General features: G+C 37.3%; 3 protein-coding genes and 1 long non-coding RNA gene across 22 annotated transcripts; 2 read left to right on the top strand and 2 right to left on the bottom strand.

Moving 5' to 3' along the window:
* Positions 1-409: 409 nt before the first annotated feature.
* LOC103341533 (uncharacterized) lies at positions 410-4,002 on the bottom strand. 14 transcript variants are annotated; one of them, XM_089046140.1, is made up of 9 exons: positions 3,831-4,000; positions 3,348-3,422; positions 3,187-3,258; positions 2,102-2,492; positions 1,618-1,770; positions 1,204-1,320; positions 1,069-1,108; positions 863-986; positions 410-534 (listed from the first exon to the last, which is right to left on the bottom strand). In XM_089046140.1, exons 1-4 carry the CDS (start codon positions 3,918-3,920, stop codon positions 2,310-2,312), a joined length of 420 nt encoding a protein of 139 aa, XP_088902266.1. In that variant the 5' UTR covers positions 3,921-4,000; the 3' UTR covers positions 410-534; positions 863-986; positions 1,069-1,108; positions 1,204-1,320; positions 1,618-1,770; positions 2,102-2,309. The 14 variants fall into 14 exon arrangements, 11 of the variants coding, with proteins under 11 accessions (XP_088902266.1, XP_088902264.1, XP_088902265.1 ...); XM_089046138.1 differs by having other exon boundaries at positions 863-967; XM_089046139.1 differs by having other exon boundaries at positions 499-534; positions 854-986.
* A 3,596-nt stretch (positions 4,003-7,598) lies between these two features.
* On the top strand, positions 7,599-10,769 carry BBX27 (B-box zinc finger family protein). 5 transcript variants are annotated; one of them, XR_016124337.1, is made up of 7 exons: positions 7,599-7,793; positions 7,926-7,980; positions 8,605-9,045; positions 9,176-9,580; positions 9,673-9,852; positions 9,971-10,030; positions 10,202-10,769. XR_016124337.1 is itself a non-coding variant. In XM_089046589.1 (6 exons), exons 3-6 carry the CDS (start codon positions 8,668-8,670, stop codon positions 9,974-9,976), a joined length of 969 nt encoding a protein of 322 aa, XP_088902715.1. In that variant the 5' UTR covers positions 7,599-7,793; positions 7,926-7,980; positions 8,605-8,667; the 3' UTR covers positions 9,977-10,769. The 5 variants fall into 5 exon arrangements, 4 of the variants coding, with proteins under 4 accessions (XP_088902715.1, XP_088902716.1, XP_088902717.1 ...); XM_089046589.1 differs by having other exon boundaries at positions 9,971-10,769; XM_089046590.1 differs by having other exon boundaries at positions 7,926-8,405; positions 9,971-10,769.
* Positions 10,770-10,916: 147 nt separating this feature from the next.
* LOC103341536 (Zinc finger C-x8-C-x5-C-x3-H type family protein) lies at positions 10,917-14,457 on the top strand. 2 transcript variants are annotated; one of them, XM_089046588.1, is made up of 4 exons: positions 10,917-11,933; positions 12,110-12,181; positions 12,277-12,967; positions 13,649-14,457. In XM_089046588.1, exons 3-4 carry the CDS (start codon positions 12,296-12,298, stop codon positions 13,976-13,978), a joined length of 1,002 nt encoding a protein of 333 aa, XP_088902714.1. In that variant the 5' UTR covers positions 10,917-11,933; positions 12,110-12,181; positions 12,277-12,295; the 3' UTR covers positions 13,979-14,457. The 2 variants fall into 2 exon arrangements, with proteins under 2 accessions (XP_088902714.1, XP_008243302.2); XM_008245080.2 differs by lacking the exon at positions 12,110-12,181 and having other exon boundaries at positions 10,927-11,933.
* A 1,166-nt stretch (positions 14,458-15,623) lies between these two features.
* LOC148919757 (uncharacterized) lies at positions 15,624-16,782 on the bottom strand. The gene is made up of 3 exons (XR_016124699.1): positions 16,677-16,782; positions 16,488-16,590; positions 15,624-15,938 (listed from the first exon to the last, which is right to left on the bottom strand). It is a non-coding gene; the product is annotated as an uncharacterized LOC148919757 (long non-coding RNA).
* Between the last annotated feature and the right edge of the window lie 4,861 nt (positions 16,783-21,643).

Raw genomic sequence — 21,643 nt, 5'->3', positions numbered from 1 at the left:
AGGACAATACCACAGGAAAATGCTTAGATGGGAACGTATTTCTTGAGAAAAAGCTGCGGCAGAAAGGAGTACAGAAATAATTAAAGAACAGAGAAAATTGACTACATACCATAAAGAAAACTAATTCCTCATTTGCAAGAGCTGCTGTGAATTCATTCTTTTCCAGTTTCAGGCATAAAGAAATGTTGTAACTGCCTTCAGAGTTCCTGAAAATTAGAAAACCAACCACCAAAGTTGGAAACTATGCTATAAAAGTAAAGGGATATGCAAATGTAACAACAGCAGAATGGCAGAAAGCTACAAAGATGTACCACAGGAGTGGCCTCAGGGTCCTCCTAAAAACTTTGAAGAAATATTTTCTTTTCCAACAGCTGTTACAGACCAATTAACAAAAGACTTTTGATACATACCTCATGGTGAGACCTTTTAAAATCTGCAAAACTCTCTTGAACTGATGCAAAGCTCGAGATAAATAGGATCTGAGTTAGGCCCAAGCATCTTCAGCAGAGGGTCATCAGAAAAGTTGTTTATGAACTGCAAACCATCAGATTTGTTGAGTTAATGTGAGAGTATATTTTGTAAAAAGCAAAACAGGTCAATTGTCGAAAAGACCCATTTCAGTAAAACTTTTGAATTTAGCAAATGAAGAACCTAAAGCCAGTTTCAAGCAGAAAAAACTTGTGTAATATGAAGAGCCTGCTCAAGCCGCTGAATTTGAATCCATTGTTCTGTAACAATGTCAGGCATTTGAAAGCAAAGAGAAAGAAGCCAATGGCAAAATGAACACCACACTAACAACATCACACACTCATAGCCATAGACCATAGATAGATTGAGTACATCAGTGCATGACCTTTTGCACCTGAGAGGCAGCCGTTTCGAGTCTATCCTCAGCATCTTGTGCTTTAGACTCTAAAACATGAAGATCGAAGTTGTACTTTCTTGATGCAGCCCACAGAAGCCGTACCTAAAAAGCATTGCAAAGCCTAATTCTCAAATCCAACAAACTCTTTCTGCTACTTTTTCATTGAATTGAATTTGCAAAAAGAAATTGAAAAAGATATGAACCTCTTCTTCTAGAGCGTTAAGCCTCTCCCAATGAGTCTCCCTGTGACATTCAAATGCAACCAAATATTATATATTTGCTTTCAATTTAGAATACACTTGAAATCTGAAGACTTGAAGCTGAAACGGGAAACAAACCTTAAGAGTGAACAAAACAGATTGCAAATGATGGATCTTCTGCACCATGTCGTCAACACTCTTCGATATGATCGATTTTCTCATTCAGATTTTGAACACTTTCTGCTAGAACTGATTCTGCATAACAAAATTAATAACAGCTAAGAAGAAAATCATGGGTAACAAATTGAAGAATTTTTTATAAAAAATAAAAATAAAGTTTGAAGTGGGAGTAAATACCCCGAACAAATAAAGCATATATAAATGTGAGTGAAAAGTGTACAAATAGGGAGTGAAAATTGCTACCCCTAACAAATGACTTTTGAATTTTAAACAAATTCCAATTAGGAAAATCTTTACATGTTTTGCAGCATAACGCAGTTGAAAATAATCTAATTAAAACACAAAGTGCAACAAGAGAGGATAGAAATGAACCTGCCATTCCTGAGCATCTATGAGATGAGTGACAGCATCATGATTTGTTGCAATGAAAAGACATCCAGGGTCCGTATACAGAGTGTCCCATACCTTCCATCACATAAACATTGAATGCCACCAGAGAAGACTGCAATACATGTGACAAGTGCACTGCATATATAATAAGACCATAATGTTTATATGGTGTTGGCACTTGGTATAGTAACATGCATATTACCTTCCATTTAATACTTTGTAACACAATGTTTGCATATACGCCTGAATTTGAGCACAAGTACAGTCCATAGAAAAATAAAGAAAAAAAATATAGTGAATTGTGGCAGTTATGTGGCATCTCTTTTTCAATCCAAACCTTCAGACATTAAAGTCTAAATATTAAACTGAAGCCCTAATAATTTCTGAGGTAAGAAGAATCTAAAACAGAAGGTACTTGAAGCAGCAGTGATTCTTCAAATTTTAATTACAAAGGAAAGTACAGTACCTTGCAACAAAATTAATTTGCAGTGTGTTCAACACACATGCATTGACATAAACAAGAATCACCAGAACTAACTGAATTCTGTAGTAGCTGAAATTTCAGTCAAATCCAACCACAACAGCTCCAACCTAGAAGACAATGAACAAACAGATCTACCAATATTAAAAGTTGATAGAAGAATAACGAAAGAAAGAACCTCACATGTGTATGGTCAGTTCAAGGTTCCAAAAAGGAATACAAAAGCTCTATTGAGAGAAAGTTCTACTTGTATTTCTATCAATACAAACCCAATAATAAACAAAGTTCTATGAGGCAAGAAGGGACAGAAGTATGCATTATCATCATGCTCCATCAGAAATCCAGGCTTCAGATCTATCTTCTTCCCACCGTCTTCCTGTAAGAAAAGGAAAGCATTTAAAAAAATACTTCTCATCACATGTAAAATAACAGGGGCATATTAATGAATAAAAGAATTATAAACAACTTTAGCCCAGTCCATCCCTCAAACTACTAATTATAAACAACAGTAACTACCTAACTTTTCCTGATACTTTAGGGTCTTAGGCACACGAGCACACAGATGCATGCACACACAAAAAGATGATGTTTTCAAAAGATTATTGTTTGGTGGGGGGAGAAAAAAAGATTTTCTGGAGCAAACTGCATGGTCCCGGGAGAGGGGCATGCAGGCTATCCTCCTTTACTTCATCCACTACCTCAACATTCATATTAAATAATTACCAGGGGAACTTTCGGTTTCTAAATATTTACTTTTACATCCAAAGAAGATGTAGACCTCGTTATGTCTCTCAAGCAACAATTTGCTATTTAGAAGGATATGTACAAATTATGGATAGGGTGCCTGAAGATCTTTTAAACTATAGGTAAGCTTTTAAGCTTTATCCTAAATTTAAAATGAAACTGAAGATACAAATGCAAGGAAAATAATGACACCAAGTTTTGGGCAATGCTCTTGTTAGCCAAATGAACAACATGTCATTTGATTTCACAGACTAGGATATAAAATAGAAAAAGTACAAGTAACAGCATCATGTACTGAAACTATATGATTTCGGACTCATACTTACTGGTCCACCAAGGTATTGATATCCAGCAAGCTCAAGCTCCTTCAAGATACCTTCCTCCCCAATCACATAAACCTATAGAAGGCTCGATCATCAGTCTATTATCATCTAAGTTCATGATTAACATGCACCAGTTAATTCATTTAGTGCTAATCATGACGTACCAGATGCAAGGAAATCACAACAAAATAAAGTTCTTTCAGAATACGCAAAACTTGGAATCCCCATGGAGAAACCCACTAGCAAACACAATTCACCATGCCTGAAAGGCTCAATTAGTATGTATCCATAACTGAAGACTCAACAATAAGTCGAAGTCGTCGCATAATGCAATATGGCTCATATTTTCAATATCTACAATCTCAAAATTATAGCAGAGTAGAATTAACATTACCATGATTTTTTATAACCTCAACTAAACCAAATATCAAGATCAAATGCGATAAACATTAGCACAATACACAAACTAAATTCACATTTCTGATGAATCAATAAAACCTAACCTAAGATCAAAATCAGCAGCATTAACATAAGCAGAATCAGAATGAAGAAAATTCAGATAACCAAAATCATTTTATAGAAACTAGAATAAGAAAATAAAAGACCTGAAACTGTCATAATTGAAAATAAAATAAGCAGAAAGCCACCTGGTATCGATGTGAGGCAACATCATTGGAATTGTCAGAGTCGTTGTCGATGAACTCGTAATCCACAACTCCAACTTCGTCGCTGTCCATAGCGGCAGCTACGTCGTCGTCTCCGCCACTATTCGAATTTATCGGCTATACTTTTTAAACTGTATATGACCGATCTTGTATACTTGTTTGAAGTTAAGTCCGGAAAATAAAAAAATTAATAAATAGTATAGCCGTTCGGCTGTACTCTATATTCGAATATATCCAAACAGTATAGCCGGCTGCGCTTTTTAAACAGTGATCTTGAGATGGAAAATATGTTTTAAAGGTTAACTCAATTCTTTTTCTTTTAATTACATAATCTGTTAGATAAGTTAAATTTTTAATAACACTAGTATTCAAACTTAAGAAAAATATAAAGTTAATACCTTGGTCCTTATTTAGAAAATAAAATTAATAAATACATCCTAGGTGTGTTTTTTTTTTTTTCTCCTGGATTGAAAGTAGAATTAGTGTTCTTCTAACTGAAGGCATCCTCAAACCACACGTTACATCCCTTGGTCATTTATGTAAAACTCAACAAATTGTAAACATGCAATTTACCGCTTAAAAGTCTTTACTTGAGGCTATAGCCTATAGTTATTACACTTTGGATTGCAGTGGAACTATATATACACAAGAATTAGTATCTGTCTCTTAAGTACCCTCTCATTGCCACAAGCTCACAACTGCTTATATTGAACAGATATGTTATTAGACAGCTTATTGACCATTGATTCACAACTGCTTATTTGTAAAATGTTGCCACTGGGGGGTGTGGATGAAGGTGAGCTAGCCATCATAAGGGAATCTGCATGGCCGATAAAAAAATAAATACAAATTTATAAATAAACCCAATCCTAAACATGTATTTATAAAAAAACCCAAGTACTATTTAAACATAGAAACACACCTAAAATCAACCCCAAAGTCAACTTTTTGGGTGTGTTTATAAATGGGTTTTGAGTGTGTGTAATGATGAGTTTTGGGTGTGTTATATGTTTAAATAGTGCTTGAATTTTTTTATAATTTGCCAACTGGGTGTTTTAGTGAAACTCCCAAAAATAAAACTATTGATCAGCTCACCATTGGGAAATAGAAGTCGAATCGATCTCATGAGGCATTTGCGACCTATTCAAACGTGTCAATTGTCTTTTTGTGAATAATCTACCTAAATGTACCTATTATTAAGGGAACATAAATATAAATCCTAAAATTGAGGATGCGAATTTTAGTCAACTTTATTAATTTGAGTGAAACATTTATAGGAATAAATCTTACAGAATTTTGGATTTTGTGGGTAAAGTAGACAAAGGTTCACATATATAATGATCACTATGCCATATCCCATCGCATGTTTGGCTAATGATTGTAAATGCGGCTGTGTAAAATCTAGAAGATGAATGTTGTTTGTTCACAGTTTGAAATTGCATCCTCTCCATCCTATCTAGTTTGATTGCTCCAGTTTTGGAATGTGAAAATCCTACCAAATTTGATTCAATTTTTCATTTTCTAAATTTGAGTTTCATTTTCCCCGCAAACCTATTCAACACCAATGTTTTGTTGGTTTGGCCTAAGTTTCCACGAAATTTAAGTTTACAATTTTTATTTTTTGAGAACCAAATTCAAAGTTTAACATAATGCAAGGTTACATAGAGTAAAATTTTGACCCAAAAAATGAATAAATTTTTTAGATCCTTAATACATCACCCGTCACATTGTGCAGTTCCATAGAATTGAGATAAATACAATGATAAAAAAAAATTATATATATATTTTTGTGGAAAAGAACTAGGGCTTCATTTGGTTTACAGAAAGAATTTTATGGGAAATCATTTCTCATCTAATTCCCCAAGGGATGAGAAATGGAAGATTCATTTTTCATGTGTGATAATATTGGAAAAGTAACCATGAAATATCACGTTATTCATTTCCCATATTTGGTTTGTGCAAGAATGTAAAACAAAGTTTTTTTAATTTTCCAGTTATATCCATATGAAATCAAATAATATAATAATGCATTTAATGCTATATTGTAATTCTAAATTGTCATAAAAAGTGTGCATTTAATGCTGGCTAGTTTTCTGAAACTTTTTCATGGGAAGGGAAAATGAAACCCAAGGGGGAAGAAGAGTTATATTTCCCTCTTATCATGTAACTGGCAACCATTTCTCATACATAAACTTACCAAACTTGGAAAACCAATTAATTTTCTATCCCCAAACCTCAATTTTCCATAAACCAAACACAACCTATAAGTAAAGAAGTGAGCTTATTTCATATATTTATAAATTAAATAAAAAAACAGTAGGCTTCTAGCCCTCAATACCAAACATAAAAAAGAATTGGAATTCTGGCCCTCAATACCAAAAAGAAAAAAGAACTGGGCTTTGTAAGGCGAGGCCCAATACTGAATGGGCTTAACCCAAAAAAAAATTGAATAAAACCCAATCCAAATAGATCAATGTAAGAATCTTCTATCGTCTTGGACACAATAGATAAAACCTCATCCCCTTTCATTTTCATCATGTGCTCAATCAAATATTTTTGGGTTTTTAGGTCTAATGGTCTCCGAATTTTGACCCGATTGCATTTTTGGTTCCTTAATTTCCAAAATCGTTCTCATGATCCTTCAACTTCAAATGAACAAATGGTCATGCCGTCAATTTTATTAACTTTTTCTATTAAATGCGGGCAAAATGGTATTTTGTATTAAAACCAAAAAATTTAAAAATTTAAAAAAATAATAAATCTCTCTCCCGATTTCTTCCCCCACAGCCACCCTCCACCTAACGCCTCTCTTCAATTTTTGTACAAAGGTCAAGGAAGACTAGCTTACTTCCCTGGGTTTTAGGTTGAAGGGGGAGGGGGAGGGAGGGGGAGGAGGGGTTATGGGTTCGTCAGGGGTTAGAGATCGGTGGTCATGGGGGAAAAGAAAATCGAAAGGGAGGGGGAGCTGGGTGAAGGGTGGATGTGGGTTGCCCTCTTTGCTCTCTCTTCCTCTCATTTAAATCTTGAGTATGCAAGTAAACTTTCTTGTTGCTGATAGAGGGAGAGGAGAAATCTAGGTTGGGGGGGGAGAAGAAATATGGGGAAGAAATCGGAATAGAGGGAGAGAAGAGAGAGAGATTTATTTTTAATACAAAAATACCATTTTGCTTTTGCATTTAACAAAAAAGATAACAAAATTGATGACATGACCATTTATCCTAATAAAATTGAAGTTAAAGGACTACAAAACGATTTTAAAAATTGAGGAACAAAAATGCAAATAAAATCAAAGTTCAGAGACCATTAGTCCTATAAACCCTAACATTGCTTCTCTTTTCTAGCTAAAGCAGCAAAGTGGGGTGGGTGCTTGCTAATTAATTAACTATTTTAAATAAGATTCCCACTTGGCAGCTGGCGATTCGAAAGGAAACAAATCTGACCTAATAAAAAGGAAGGGACCTAATCTGGCAGCTGGCGATTCGCATGGCTGTGATGAACCAATTAGGTAAGAGGTCCTAACTCCCAAGCCGCAATGCCTAACGTAGCCCTAGTGCTGTCGACGTCCCATTGGCTGAAACAGTTAGGCTTCTGCATCCCACATGTGAAACATGGCTAACACCAATTGCTCCACTCCACGTAATCTCTCTCACAATTGGATCCGGTGTGTGGGTCCCAGTGTCATGAGCCACGTCGGACATTTACGCTTATTTATAATTTAAAAAAATCGTCTACACGTCCCAATTAAACAACTTCTTTCAGTTCTGAAAAAATTAATTTTTTGGTTGGATCCCATAAAACAACTTAAAGGCGGAGAAAATGACTTCGAAGCACCGTGAACTATAGCTTTAATTTTTTTCAGTGAAAGTCGTAGTCTTTGTGTGAAATGTTTCTCCAGAGAAGAAGAGCTGAGCCTGAAACTGCTTTCCCATCGGGAAATAATTATGGGTATTTTTTTCTCTCTCTTTTTCTTATTTAGGATTTTTAAGTTTCTAAATGCAAAATGTATATTTGGAGGGTTATTTATTTATTTATTTATTTTTATATAAAATGGAATATTTTTAAAATGTTTTCTTTCAGTTTGGATCGCCTAAGACGAATTGAGCTTGTTGTTTACCCAGGGTAACAATGACGGGTATTTTTTTTTCTCTTTCGTTTCCTTATGTTTGGAAGATCTGTCTTTGAATTCGTGTTCACTTAGATTTCTTTTTTGTTCTTGTTCCGAAGTTTTCTGGGCTTTAAACTTTTCGATTTATTATTAGCTTATCAATCGATTGGGGTTCTTGTTAGTGCTTCTTCTTTGGATTTAACTTTTTCTTCGATTTTATTGGTTATATAGCTTTTTATTTATTGCAAAACAAATTTTTTGTTGACCTTTAAACTGTTTATGGTGTTTCATGTTTAAGCTAAATAGTTGGCACTGTCGTACATCGTACTTTATTTGACTAATTTCTTTTGTTAAATTTTTTTTTTTTAGTACAAGTGATAGTCTACTTTAAATTAGAGCGAGGGAATTTCTCACTATGATGCGTAGGAATTCGAACCTGAGACCTCTTGTCTGTAACATTTGGCAATTTCTTTTGTTAGTAGAGGAGATAAAAAGAAAGTTCTATATTCAATGATAATAATTTGATGCAATGCAAGTACTATAATATAAGTATAAATTGACAACAACAAAGAAGCGAGTGTATGAACTGTTTAATCAAACTTAAAAAAGGAATTCAAGTCTAAATAATCACAAGTGTGAATATCGTGGCAGCAACATCAAAGAGGTTTTGAAGTTGAGATTCGGAGGAAATTAGTGAAGTAGAAGAGAAACCAAATGGAGAAAGCTTGTGAGTTGTGCTTGGTGCTAAGGCCAGTTGTACACTGCAAAGCTGATTCAGCACATCTGTGCCTTCCCTGTGACGCAACGGTTCATTCTGCTAACCCAATTGTTGGCTGCCATCACCGAACCATTCTATGTGATTCGTGCAAATACCGGTCCGTGGATATCGAGTGTTTGGATCACCTGATGTTTATGTGCCGTGTATGTGACGCGAGCCTGCACAGGAAGTGCTCTCCCCGTGGCCAGCATCGGAAACGGACGTTGGCCAGCAGTTTCACAGGTTGCCCATCTGCCAAGGACTTTGCAGCATTTTGGGGTTTCAAATTGGATGAATCTGATGGAGTGGGATCAAACAGTCAAAGATTTAAGAAGGTCGAGATCAGAAGGAAAAAAAAAGCAGAAAGATAATTGAGTAATTGTAATTACACTGATTAAAAGTGTGTGCATGATCATAATCTTCTTATAAGTTATAAGAGATGTATATTATACATATATCTTGCAGATATCTCGTGGTAATGGTCATGGAGGTCACTATCAGAAAAGAAGTACTGGCAATAGTTTTATTCTGGACCAGATTCTTGACTTGAAAAGGCTTCAGCTGAATCAAGATCAACCAAATCAAGAGAAATATTCTTCAGTGCATGAACATCAAAACCCTTCAAGGAGTTTGGAACATGGTCTTGATCATCATCGTTTACAACATTCCCAGGATGATCTCGGCCGTAGTGGATCTCAGCAAAGGGACAGCTGTCTACCTGATCAGGGTCTGATGGTCAAATTTGATCCTTTGCCCCTTCCATTTCCTGAACAGCTGGAGCAATATTTTCCATCATCTTCAAGCACTGCAGGATTTCCATTGCATACAGAATCATTTTGGCAGGGTAGAAGCACGGTGCAGAAGAGTCCGGTATGAAAATTGCAAATGAATGAAGAGTTCCAGTTTTCATTCTGTTATGTAAGTGGTCATTCATCTGAATTCTCTATGGCTTGATTTTGCAGCTGTGGTCTCAAAATATGCAAGACCTTGGGGATTGTGAAGAACAAGCTTATGATCATCACGATCCCAATACACCTGATGTCGATTCGACATTCCGAAACTTCGAGGAATCATTTGGAGGTGATCAGCAAGATGTGTCATACTCCTCCGTGGAGAAGAAGGGCCATGCAAGAACAGCCAAGGTGTGTGTGAATAATGATTTCCATTTTCTTGGTTCTTTTCTTTCTTGATTAAGAAATAAGTTATTGTGGTTGTTATTTAATCACCATGACACTGACTTTTGGTTCCATTTTTCAACAGAGATAAACTTACGAAGGCAATCTCAGCAGTTCTTGAAAGTGCTATATAGAGCTCCAGCAAGTTTGTCATTATTTTAATCATGAGTGTTTTATTATTATTATTCTTTTATACTATACTATTATGTTTCGTGCACATAACCTCACAGATAAACAATGTTATCTACCTGTGTTAATTACACATAAATAAACAATGTTTTCTTCTTAATGTAATTTTATTTTGCTATTAGTGTAGCCCCGTTGACCTGCTGCTGACTTATCCTGTTAGGGTAACAATGTCAGGGTGATATATGCCGTTGATCAGATCTCGTGGTCAACAAATTCGACGGCCTCCATAAGATTTAGCCATCCACATGATTTTCTCAGGCCCAAATGAAAATCCAGATGGCAAGAGCTGCGCGGAACTAGCGAAATATGGCCAACTGTCATGAAAATGAAAGAGAAACTATAAAGCAGTTTGTTTAAAAGGAAGCTTAATTATATTGAGGGACTTGACAGCAATGCAATAAGAAAGTGTTTGCTAGAGCAGTGGCACTGCTACTGGAAGGGAATGTGGGATCTTATTATGACTCACCAAACATCTGATACTAGATTTTGATGGGAGAGCTATCAGAGAAGCAGGTAGTTAAAGCTGTGATCAAGAAGCAACCTCCTTCCCTAAATAAAATCATGATGCCTTTTTTTACCCAAAATAAATAAATCATGATGCCTTTCTCATCTTAATGCTACTACTTCTCGTGATCTGTCTATGTCATCACCAAAGCTGAATATTGAAGAGCGCTACCCCCAAAGGGAAAATAAAACCAAGATCACCAGTTACTTGATAGATTTTACAATGATTGTCAAATTGTCATTAATATTATGATAAGTTAACCGTACATTAAATTTATGAAATATCAATCACTCATTCATCTCGTATTATAATTCTTGAATTAATAACACTACGTGATACTGACCCAACAGTTTATCTTCCTACTCACTTTCTCTCTTAAGCTTCCAAAACAAGCAATTACAATATGATATTGTGCCTCTCTAGCTAACCGCAAGCAGATCATGTTTGACAGCTTGCATAAGCTGTCTCACCTCTGAACATCTTTAATCTCCTAATAAAGAGATAAATATGTAGAGCCATTAAGATTGAGTAACTTGGAACTCTCATGCACAATGATTTTGATATGATTAGAGATATAACAATTTCTTAAAGTAATTGTTTACAAGGAGATTAGCACTAATATTAATTCAGTTTCTGCCTCTACAATATTATTGAACAACTTATCAAACCACATTGAGCATATCATATGACCTACTGAAAGTGAAAACCATGGCTTACATGGAAATAGACATTGGTCACACAATGTGACTGTGCCTAATGGGAAAAACATAAATGTGAGGGTAATTCAGTCATTTAAAGTGGATGTTTGGGATTTGTAACATTTATTGCTGGTGTGCGACTGCGCACTGTGCATGTGACTACGGACTTGCTGTTTGTAACTTCGTGTGTGAACACACAGAGAGTGAAAGTATCCCCTGCGGGTGCGTGTATCTTTAACATCATAATGCCTCCCACATCTGGTGAGTTAGAATGTTTAAGGACCGTTTGATCAACTGCATTACAATCCAAAGGCTCAAATTAGCTGATGAAATAACTTCCTGCTCCTCAGTCTTAACTGAATCGATTCCTCAAATGACGAAACAGCCCCTACATAATTCAAAGAAGCTGGGGTAAGAGTGTGGGCAGATCAAGTAAAAACCATATAGCTGCCTTGATCATAAAGCTGATATGGCATTCGGTTAGCATTGTCTTCAAAACAGTTTTGGATTCGTTTTGCTCCTTCCCTTTCCCTCCAAATGCCTCCACCCATATCCCCACGCCTATAAAACAAGCCCTGTACCAGAGCACCTCCATCCGTCACTCTTTTCACTCGAACCGATCGGAGGATCCAGAGCCTCCTCTGTTGCTTCTGAAGGTAAACCATTACTGTTCCTCTCTCTCTCTCTCTCTCTCTCTCTCTCTCTGTTTAACTATTTCTATAACAGCTTTTGTAGTCTCTGCCTTAATTCTTTGTTCGATTTCTCATCAATTTGTTTGATATATCTTTTTATTTTCCTTCAAAATTATTGAAATCTGGATCTTCTTCTTTAGCTTAATTAGCTTGTTGCGGAGATTTAGAGCAGTACTCTGTAACATTCCAGAGTATCAAACGGAAGCTTCCAGGCAATTTTCTTGATTATAAGGCGAGATAGATTTCTTGTTTTTTTTTTCTAATTGAAATTGACGCTGTTTGTATTGTCTCTGTAATTCATTTACAGCAAAACTCCAACCGCGGAAATGCACAACGACACCGCCTCCTCCACCGCCAATGGCGGCCTCGCCATCTCATCGCCGTTCAAATCGCAGCCTCGCTCAGACGACGCCGTGTTCTCTTCCCTCTATTCCGCCATCTTCGATCGCAAGCCGTCCCTCGCTCGATACAACGAATCGGAGCCCGACGCGTCCTCAAATCTCCCCCACCGCCAACTCTACCACTCTCTCCTCGTCCAAGACCACCAGGAGATGGTCAACCGCCATAGCCGCACCCTCAAGCAACTCCACGAAGCCTCCGAGGAAGCCGACGCTCTCCGCCGCGAGAACATTCATCTCCGCGCCCTCAATCTCGAGCTCAACAAGCATCTCAGTCTCCTTATCCACGCCTCCGTCCAGAAACAGTTCGTTTCCCCCGGTTCTGTGGAGACGACACCGTTTGGGATCGTAAATAGGCTTCACGGCATGAGTATTGATGACAAACGAGCAGAGGAGGATGAGTCCGACGAGAGCCCTACCAGCGTGATCGAGAGCGAAGGCGCCGACGCAGAGAATATTGATGCGGAGAGGTTTACGCTGCCTAAGAGCATATCTGTGAGGTCTAATGGATACGTGAAGGTTGCTCAGCCCGGTACTAGCACTGCCGCTGGGACTCGGGCCGCGACTCGGCCTCGCACCGCCAATACATTCAACGCTTCAGTAAGTCATTCCCGATTTACTCTACTGTTGAATTTTCTTTTATTTATTTTACTTCGTCTGTTTGTGTGGCTCACTACTAAGAAACGTAGCGATTGATTTTTAATTTTTTATTGCGGTAATTAGACTGCTACTGTCAGGTTTAACTAATTAGATTGTGAAGTGGAATTGCTTGAAAATGTTCACCAATGGAGGATGAGATCCATCGAGTACTAGGAAGAACTTGCTTGATCTCATTGCACGCGTTTCTTAAACTTGAGTAGTGCAAAATAATGCAGTATCTGTTCATATTTCAATAAAACCAGTTTTTCCTTTGCTGCATTTTTGCTTCAATTTTATTTTTTGCCGTGGAAATCTTATTTGGGATCCTAGGATTTAGGCTGCAATTTCATTCACATGAGCAATATGCAGTTATTGTTTGACATTGGGATGATGTAAAGAGCCCAAACACCCAGTTTTGTTTCATTTCACGGTCTACGTCAATAATCCATATGCACACTGCACCGACAACGCGTAAGAGAGTCATTTGTTATAGACAATGCATAATGCATTTAGTACATTGACAGAGTAGAGATTATATGATTCCGTCTTTACAATTCTTGAAATATTACTCAAATGTACGTACTGTCCCAATTAATGTTTTTTGTGTACTGATGGTGGTGGGCACTGATCACGGTGATGCAGCAAAAGGTGTACGTTCCTACTGGAGGGATGAAGGAGCAGGAGCCACTTGAATTGGAGGTGTACAACCAAGGCATGTTCAAGACTGAACTCTGCAACAAATGGCAGGAGGCCGGTGAATGCCCTTACGGAGAACAGTGCCAATTTGCACATGGGATTGAGGAGCTCCGCCCGGTGATTCGACACCCACGCTACAAGACGGAGGTCTGCAGGATGGTCCTTGCTGGTGTTGCCTGCCCATATGGTCACCGATGTCACTTCCGCCACGCCCTCACTGAGAATGAAAAGTTCATGGGTCCAAATAAGCCCAGGGCAATGAAGCTGGCCAGGTAAAATATCAGATTTCATAAATATGATGGCGACAGAAGAGTAATAAGATCGCAGCTGAGGTTTGAGTAAACAGGAGAGCCAAGTGTTTATATTACGTATGCCTCCAATGGAAACCGTATATAACACCAATTATATGGTAAGTATAAAACAAGGACATGCATAACATAACAATAATTAGTGTCGTCTATGATCTGCGGTGAAAGTGATCAGGAAAGTGTGCAAGGCGTCGTTGCGCGGATGGTGGACAAAAATGAGGAGGTTTATTGAGAGATGTGAGCTCTTGTTTCATATTGTATCTGTTGTTTTGGGGTTCCATTAAATATGACTTTTGAAGCATCATACATACTTACATTAGGAATTTGGTGATGTCAAACCGAGCACCCGAAGAGACTCTCTTTATCATGTTGTTGTTTGGTAATGATTGGACTCATATCAAAGCTATTCCTCTCACCCAATTAATTTTCCTCATATATTTCTTTAAATTTCCCTTGGATTGAATGATTGTCCATAATTGCCCATTTTCTTTAGGGTAACGATTTCCCCACTTCAATTTTATCTACTTACACTCTGTTTTTAGTTATAAAATAAAGTGTAAATGGATAAAATTGGAGTAGAAAAATCACCACTCTTTCTTTATAGTTCCTTTGTTTGTGGTATCAGGCCAGATGCTGAACTTGTTAAGTAATGCTCTTCTTTTATTTGCTGTTTATTCATTTTATTATTATTATTCTTCATATTATTATTACTTCTTTTTTCTTTATAAAATTCCGAATTATTATTTCAATTTGGTGTCGAGATTCATTTCCAAATTAAATGAATTTTGCGGGGGGAACAGAAACCCATTCATCTTAGGCTATTAGCCCAAATAACCGAGATAGTGAAGAAGATGGAGAAAATTTTAGGCGCAGTAATATTAAGAAAGGGCTTCCGATTAGTCTAGCCCAACAACTGATCTAATAGAGGGGAGGGAAGAATTTTAGGCCCACTAATCTTAGCAAATTATTATTATTTCTTAACTGAAACGAACTGTGCTCTTTTTCAGGAATTTTCTTTTTCTTTTTCTTTTTTGATGAATCTCAGGAAAAGAATTTAACTCGTACGAAAATATTAAACCAAACTTAGATTAGAAATCCGATCAAAGAAATAAACTTTAGTGTTGGAGAAGTAAGAGATGTGTTGGGCTAGTGAGTTGGGTTTCTGTACTACACTTGACCCAAGTTTTGTTCATTCTACAACAAATGAACCAGTCCAAACTACTACAACACTAGGGGGTTATTCAGTACGACGGACTTATTATAGATGAGACTAAATCTTGAGAATTTTTTAAAAATTTTCTTTAAAGTGATAATATTTTAATTATCAACTATTTTAATTATAATTCCAAGGCCAAAAATTGGTATTAAATTTTCCAAAATTTGCCTATATTTTAAGAACACTTCCCTAATGCAAATTGTCAAATCATCACTAAGTAATTGCAAACACAACATACAATTGCCATCACAATTTGCAAAAACAAAATGTCTGTTTGTCAATTGCAGAACCATTAGCCACATGACCTCTACCCTTTTATTCTTCCTTTATTCGTTCAAACATGGTGAGACAAGCTCCAAACCATCCCAACATCATATCAAGCAAAAGTCATACAATATTTATAGATGCAAAAGTTAGATATTTTATATATATGCAAAATCATCCACATGGCTTGAAACTATAAATATCCATAATTCCAAACTAAGACTAATAAAGTAGCAAAAACAAAATCAATAGCAACTACTTGTGGTGTTTCCAATTTATCGGATGTTGCCTCCTTCAAGCATTTTCATTGAGCAGTTGCTCAACAAAGGGCTTTTTTTATATCAGCATCAAGTGACTTGAACATAGATATTGTTGAGCTTAAATGGTGAAGAGTTTTCAACCATATCAATATGGCTGAGAATAGTTGCAGACAATGCCATTACAAACTCTGCAAAACAATACAAACAATCCAAACAAGATTGCCAAAATCATGAGTTCTCTTATTGCAAATGGAATTAATTGATGGCAAGAAGCAAAATCTTGTACAGTTACACTTTCCAAAAGAAAACATAGTTATGATTTGGATAACAAAAGGATTGAGCTTCTTAGCCCCAAAAAAAAAAAGACGCATAGGTGAGCTGGAAACAACATTTGGAATAAGCTGTACTTCCAACCATGCTCTTCAATTACCTTTGTTGGTTTTAAACATTATCAAAAGATAGAAAATATAAAGTTTTGAGTTTTGAAATAAAAACACAAATTTTTTTTTCTTTGGAAATCAAAAGAAAACTTGGTTTTTCCTTTCTTTTTTTTTGTTTTTTTTTGGGTGGTATTGTTTCTTTGGAAATCAATCCAATCAAACCCTTTACTTTTGTGAAACTCCACTCTCTTTCAAATGTGAGAACATAGCAGAAGCATAAAAAGAAGAATTACCAGCATAGCAGATCAAAATTTGTTCGCGCTAAATCTGAACAGATAAGAGTTTAGGCTAACTTACAAGTGTGCTGATGGTTGAGGATTGGAGTGATCTTCTTCCGTGATGTCCAAAGGATTAGAATAGGGGCTGGATTCGAACTAAGGAGGGGATACCGGTGTGGTACCTGCCGAAGGCACTCCAATGCCAAAGTTAGTAACTAATAGCGATTCTATTGACAGTGGAAGCACTAGTCAAGTCAGAAAGTCTTACCACTTGGCTGGGCCAATGGCTCTATTTATAGAGAGCATTTGTGATGCTCCTAGCACTTAGTTTCGATGTGGACTTGTGGGAGTGTCTTCGGAGATCGACACGTACTGCAGTTCGCAAAAGTTTTGAGGTAATATGACAGAAGTGGATTGACATGATGGTTGGTTGCTCGGCAAACCATGCCGAAGGTTAGCGAAAGGACTGATGGTGCATAGTCGACGCCGGAATGCCGAACGAACATTCGGTATGGCCTGGTTGAGCTGGTCTTGGCTTTGAGGGTGTTCCACGTGTCACGACGTGAGTGGGCGTCAAATATGATACAAACAAAATTGAATCCCAAAGTTTCTTTTTCTCTCAACTTTCTGCTAATTTGGGTTTGTTTATGTGTATCCTCTATGCTCTTTCTCCCAAGATCATTCTTCAACATTCTCTTCCGCAGCAAAGAAAATATCAAACATGAAAACCATTTATTCTTTTTTCTATCTTTTTATATCATCATCACGCGACTATCCACAATGCTCAAATTCCACCCATTAGTTTGTTCATAGCTTCTCATTCCAAACAAAAACCCTATAATCAAAACAATTCAAAATTGAAAACCTTAGAAAAATACTGAATTATAATCCAACGAAAATTTGTCACGTGCTTAGTGGAATTGCTTAAAGTAGTGGCTACGTGCCTTTAGTTGTTGAATACTGATAGAGTTGCATGTCTTTTAAACTTTAGTTGAGTAATTGTAGGAGTCTAGTTAGTCACTCTCATAGTGGAGAGATGTCCTGAGAAAGTATTTCCTATTTTTATGCTTTAAATAGTCTGGTCTATGTATAAATTCGAATGGCTTTTCATTAATGGGACATCAGATAATATTCCTACTGTTAGCTTATCTAAGTTGGAGGTTTTGGGTTCCCTCGAAGCAACCTTTTCATCTAATTCTTATCCCAACTTAGCTTTCTAGCAACCATAGGAGGCCATAAGAAGAAGGCTACCTACCAACTCCTTATATCTAATCGCCCAATCACACGAGCCATGTCCCAAGCACGTAACAGCTTGGTATCAGAGCTGGGCATGGAGGAGCAACGGGTAGCACGCTTAGAAACTGAAGTGGGCTCTCTAGCCACTGGACAAGAAAGAATACTCAAGGAGATGTAAGAGATGTTCTTAGCCATGAATGCTCGCTTGGATCAAATTTCTCGAACTGGTGATGGATCCAGTAGTGCTTTCAATGGTGGTGGAGGCCGAACATTTGGAAGTGGATCCACCACTCCAAATTCTGGCAACTCTTACCTTCCTAAAATGGTGAAGCTAGACTTTCCTCACTCAACGGATTGGTAGATCCCATAAGTTGGATATGTCGTGCTGAACAATTCTTTGACTTTCACCACACTCCAGAAACGGAGAGAGTTCTGTTAGCTTCATTTAATCTTGAAAGGGATGGGCAATTGTGGTTCCAATTGATGAAGGAGGAAACCCCAATCACCACATAGGCGACTTTTAAGAAAGGACTGCATGATAGGTATGGCCCCACCCAATTTCAAGACTTTTTTGGTGATCTAACAAAGTTACAACAATCAGGTTCGGTACGAGACTATCAAACCGAGTTTGAGAAATTATTGATTAAAGCAGGAAGACTAACTCCAGATCAACAAGTTGGTTGTTTTGTGAGTGGTTTGAAGGAAAATATCAAAACTGATGTGCAAGCCTGCAAGCCGCAAACACTCTCCGATGCGATCGGATTGGCTCGCCTATATGAGTTCCGTAATCATACAACTAGGTGATACTTAACTTTAGAGGTGACGCAGCCCTGTACCAATGGGGTTACGAAGTCTGACAATCGACAAAATTTCATGCCAATTAAACGGTTGTCCGCGGCTGAACTAAAGGAACGAAAAGATAAAAGACTTTGCTACAATTGTGATTAGAAGTTTAGTCCTGGTCATCATTGCAAAAAATTATTTCTCATTGAAGGTTGCTGGTCAAATGAAGAAAATGACGCAAAGATGCAGATACTCATGAAGTGGAATTGGGTGAAAAGTATTTCCTGAAATATCTCTTCGTGCTATTTATGGTGGTTGAACTCCACAAACGATGCGGGTGCACGGAAAAGTGGGTAAGCATCAAATGACATTCTTGGTGGATTCTGGAAGCACCCACAATTTTCTAAGTAATACAGTTGCACAAAAAGCTGGTGTTAATCCCATTGGCTATGGAAAGTTTGAGGTGTTAGTTGCCAGCGGTGAAACTCTTACTAGTGCTGGGCTTTGCAAAGGGGTGTGCATGCTAATCCAAGGAGTCCCCATCACTGTTGATTTATATCTTCTTCCTTTAAAGGGTTGTGATGCTGTTTTGGGCGCACAATGGTTGTGCACGTTAGGGCCAATTGTTTGGGATTTCTCTAAATTGCAAATGACATTTAACGTGGGTAGACAAGATGTGGAACTTAAAAGGGTGCCACCTCCAACAAAAAAAAATTGAAAGTGAACGTGACGTTTGACAAGAGGTGGAGGAAAATAAAGATGGAGCTCTTTCCCAAGTCTATGTCCTCGATCTCAGTTTTTCAGATGTCAACCTTGAGGACAAGGTTTTTTCAATGGGGGAAGGAATGTCACGTGCTTAGTGAATTGCTTAAAGTAGTGGCTACGTGCCTTAAGTTGTTGAATACTGATAGAGTTGCATGTCTTTTAAACTTTAGTTGAGTAATTGTAGGAGTCTAGTTAGTCTCTCATAGTGGAGAGATGTCGTGAGAAAGTATTTCCTATTTTTATGCTTTAAAGAGTCTGGTCCATGTATAAATTTGAATGGCTTTTCATTAATGGGACATCAGATAATATTCCCAATGTTAGCTTATCCAAGTTGGAGGTTTTGGGCTCCCTCGAAACAACCTTTTTCATCTAATTCTTATCCCAACTGAGCTTTCTAGCAACCATAAGAGGCTTAAAAGAAGGCTACCTACCAACTCCCTATATCTAATCGCCCAATAACACGAGCCATGTCCCAAGCATGTAACAAAATTAACCAATACAAATCTTAATTATCTAATCTAACTACAAACAACCTCATAATCAAAACTTAAAAATCAAACCCAAAAATAGTAGATTGAACCTATCAAGTATCATGAAGGAGAGAGACAAATATAGAAGAAGAGTGGAAAGAGAGAGAGAGTTGAACAACTAACCTTGAGTAAGTGAGAGCAGAGCACAACAGAAGAGGAAAACAGAGCAAAGCGGAAGAGGAGAGCCAGAACAACGTCGAAGAGGATAATGGCAGACTCAATAGCGACTTCGTTATTTAGTGGCACCTTTTTAGAGTTTGATATTTTGTGCCAACGAGCGAAGCCTTTTTTTAAGTCCCGGATTGTCTAATCTCATTTAACTTAACGAAAGACTACACCAAACATGAGTTAATAGTGTTATTTAAGCTAATCCAATCCAAGGAAGTATACCAAACAGGGCCTAGGTCGAAGAATATGGGATCGAGGTAGGGCTACGTGGCAACCCATCGTCTATATTTAAAGTAGGGTTGCTGCTAATACGAAGAAGCGAAGCGACGCTATTCGAAAGAGAGAAAAAGAAATAAAAAGAAGAGGCTAGATGAGAGAAGGGGGAAAGGGAGAAAGAGGTTGAGGAAGTTTTGGGATTGGGTGGGTTTGGTAAGAAAACTTGATCATATATCTCAATGAACTCGTCTCCTACCGATTCCACCCATTCCGATGATTTCCTCGGTCTCCTCCTTTTCCCCTTTGCTGTCCTGTCCAACCCTTTTCCCGACTATTCTCTGTGCAATCAGATGCTGCTGGTAAGTTGGTAAGATCGCTCGGTCTCTCTTGTTAATTTTCCTTTTTTCTTAATCTAAAGAAATCCAAATTTCTGTTAAGTTTTCGTTATTGTAGGACCAAATGAAAGACGAAACTGAATTGAGCTAAAAAAAACAGAGAGTAAAAGAACTGCGAATCAGATTCATATTTCTCTGTCCTTTGATTGATTTCTTATGACGCGTAATTATAGTTGTTCTTATTGTGATATCAATTGCATATTCGTAACTGAAACATACAAGACTGGTTCGCTTCGCTGCCTGCCCGGCCCAAGTTTATTGGTTTTAATTACCCCTTGATTATGTAATTTAATTCTGTAAGTTCTATTTCCCATGTATATATAAATAAAAGAAAATAGCCTTCCTTCACACGCAGCTTATTATTTCCTTTGCGTAAGAGGAAAGAAAAACTGGATGAGTGTGAGGCCGTTTTCATTATCATGTAACAGAAAATTAAGAAATAAATACTGCTCAACTTGTACGCTAATATGAATTCGGCTTTCTGATATTACGAGATGTGGGCGGCGAGGATATTGGCCGGCCCTGCAATGGGAACTGCATTTTGGGTTGTCATTGGGCCGATTGTTGGGCTTTCATCTTCGATTGCAAAATGTATTCTCCATTTATCAAGAAATTAAAAAATTAAAAAAGTATTTTAAGCGGGAGTTTTAGAAATTCGATGCGAAGAACTCTCAATTACCGTCTGACAAAAAAAAGCAAAAAACAAGTCCCAAAAAATGCCTTGCTTGTATTTACCTTTTTAACCCTTGAAAAACACACAAGTCTCAGAAATATATATATATATATATATATGGGAGTGCGAAAGTTACTTTACTCATAACTACTACTCAAATACAGAGAGAAGGAGATCAGAAGCAGGCAGCAAGAGGAAATGGAAATTTTTGGGTGAGAGGTTGCCGGAAAGAATACATAATATTCATTCATCCAAGTTTTGATATTAAATTCTTTCCGAAACCTCCCATTCCAATGATTTCCAGCTATTCCTTTCTTTTCTCCAACCCAAGTAGAGTTTGGTAAGCCTTCTTTGGTTGTCTCTGTTTCTTGAATTGTTTTGATTTCGTCAACTCATCCTGCTTGGATCTTCGCTTCCCATGTTATTTTTTCCTTTTCTAAGATTAGTTGTGATGGTCACTCTCACTTCC

The sequence above is a fragment of the Prunus mume genome, linkage group LG2, assembly GCF_029339155.1.
Source record: "Prunus mume cultivar Tortuosa linkage group LG2, ASM2933915v1, whole genome shotgun sequence".
NCBI lineage: Eukaryota > Viridiplantae > Streptophyta > Magnoliopsida > Rosales > Rosaceae > Prunus > Prunus mume.
The sequence above is the reverse complement of the archived record's forward strand: the minus strand, read 5'-3'. Positions and strand labels throughout refer to the sequence as shown.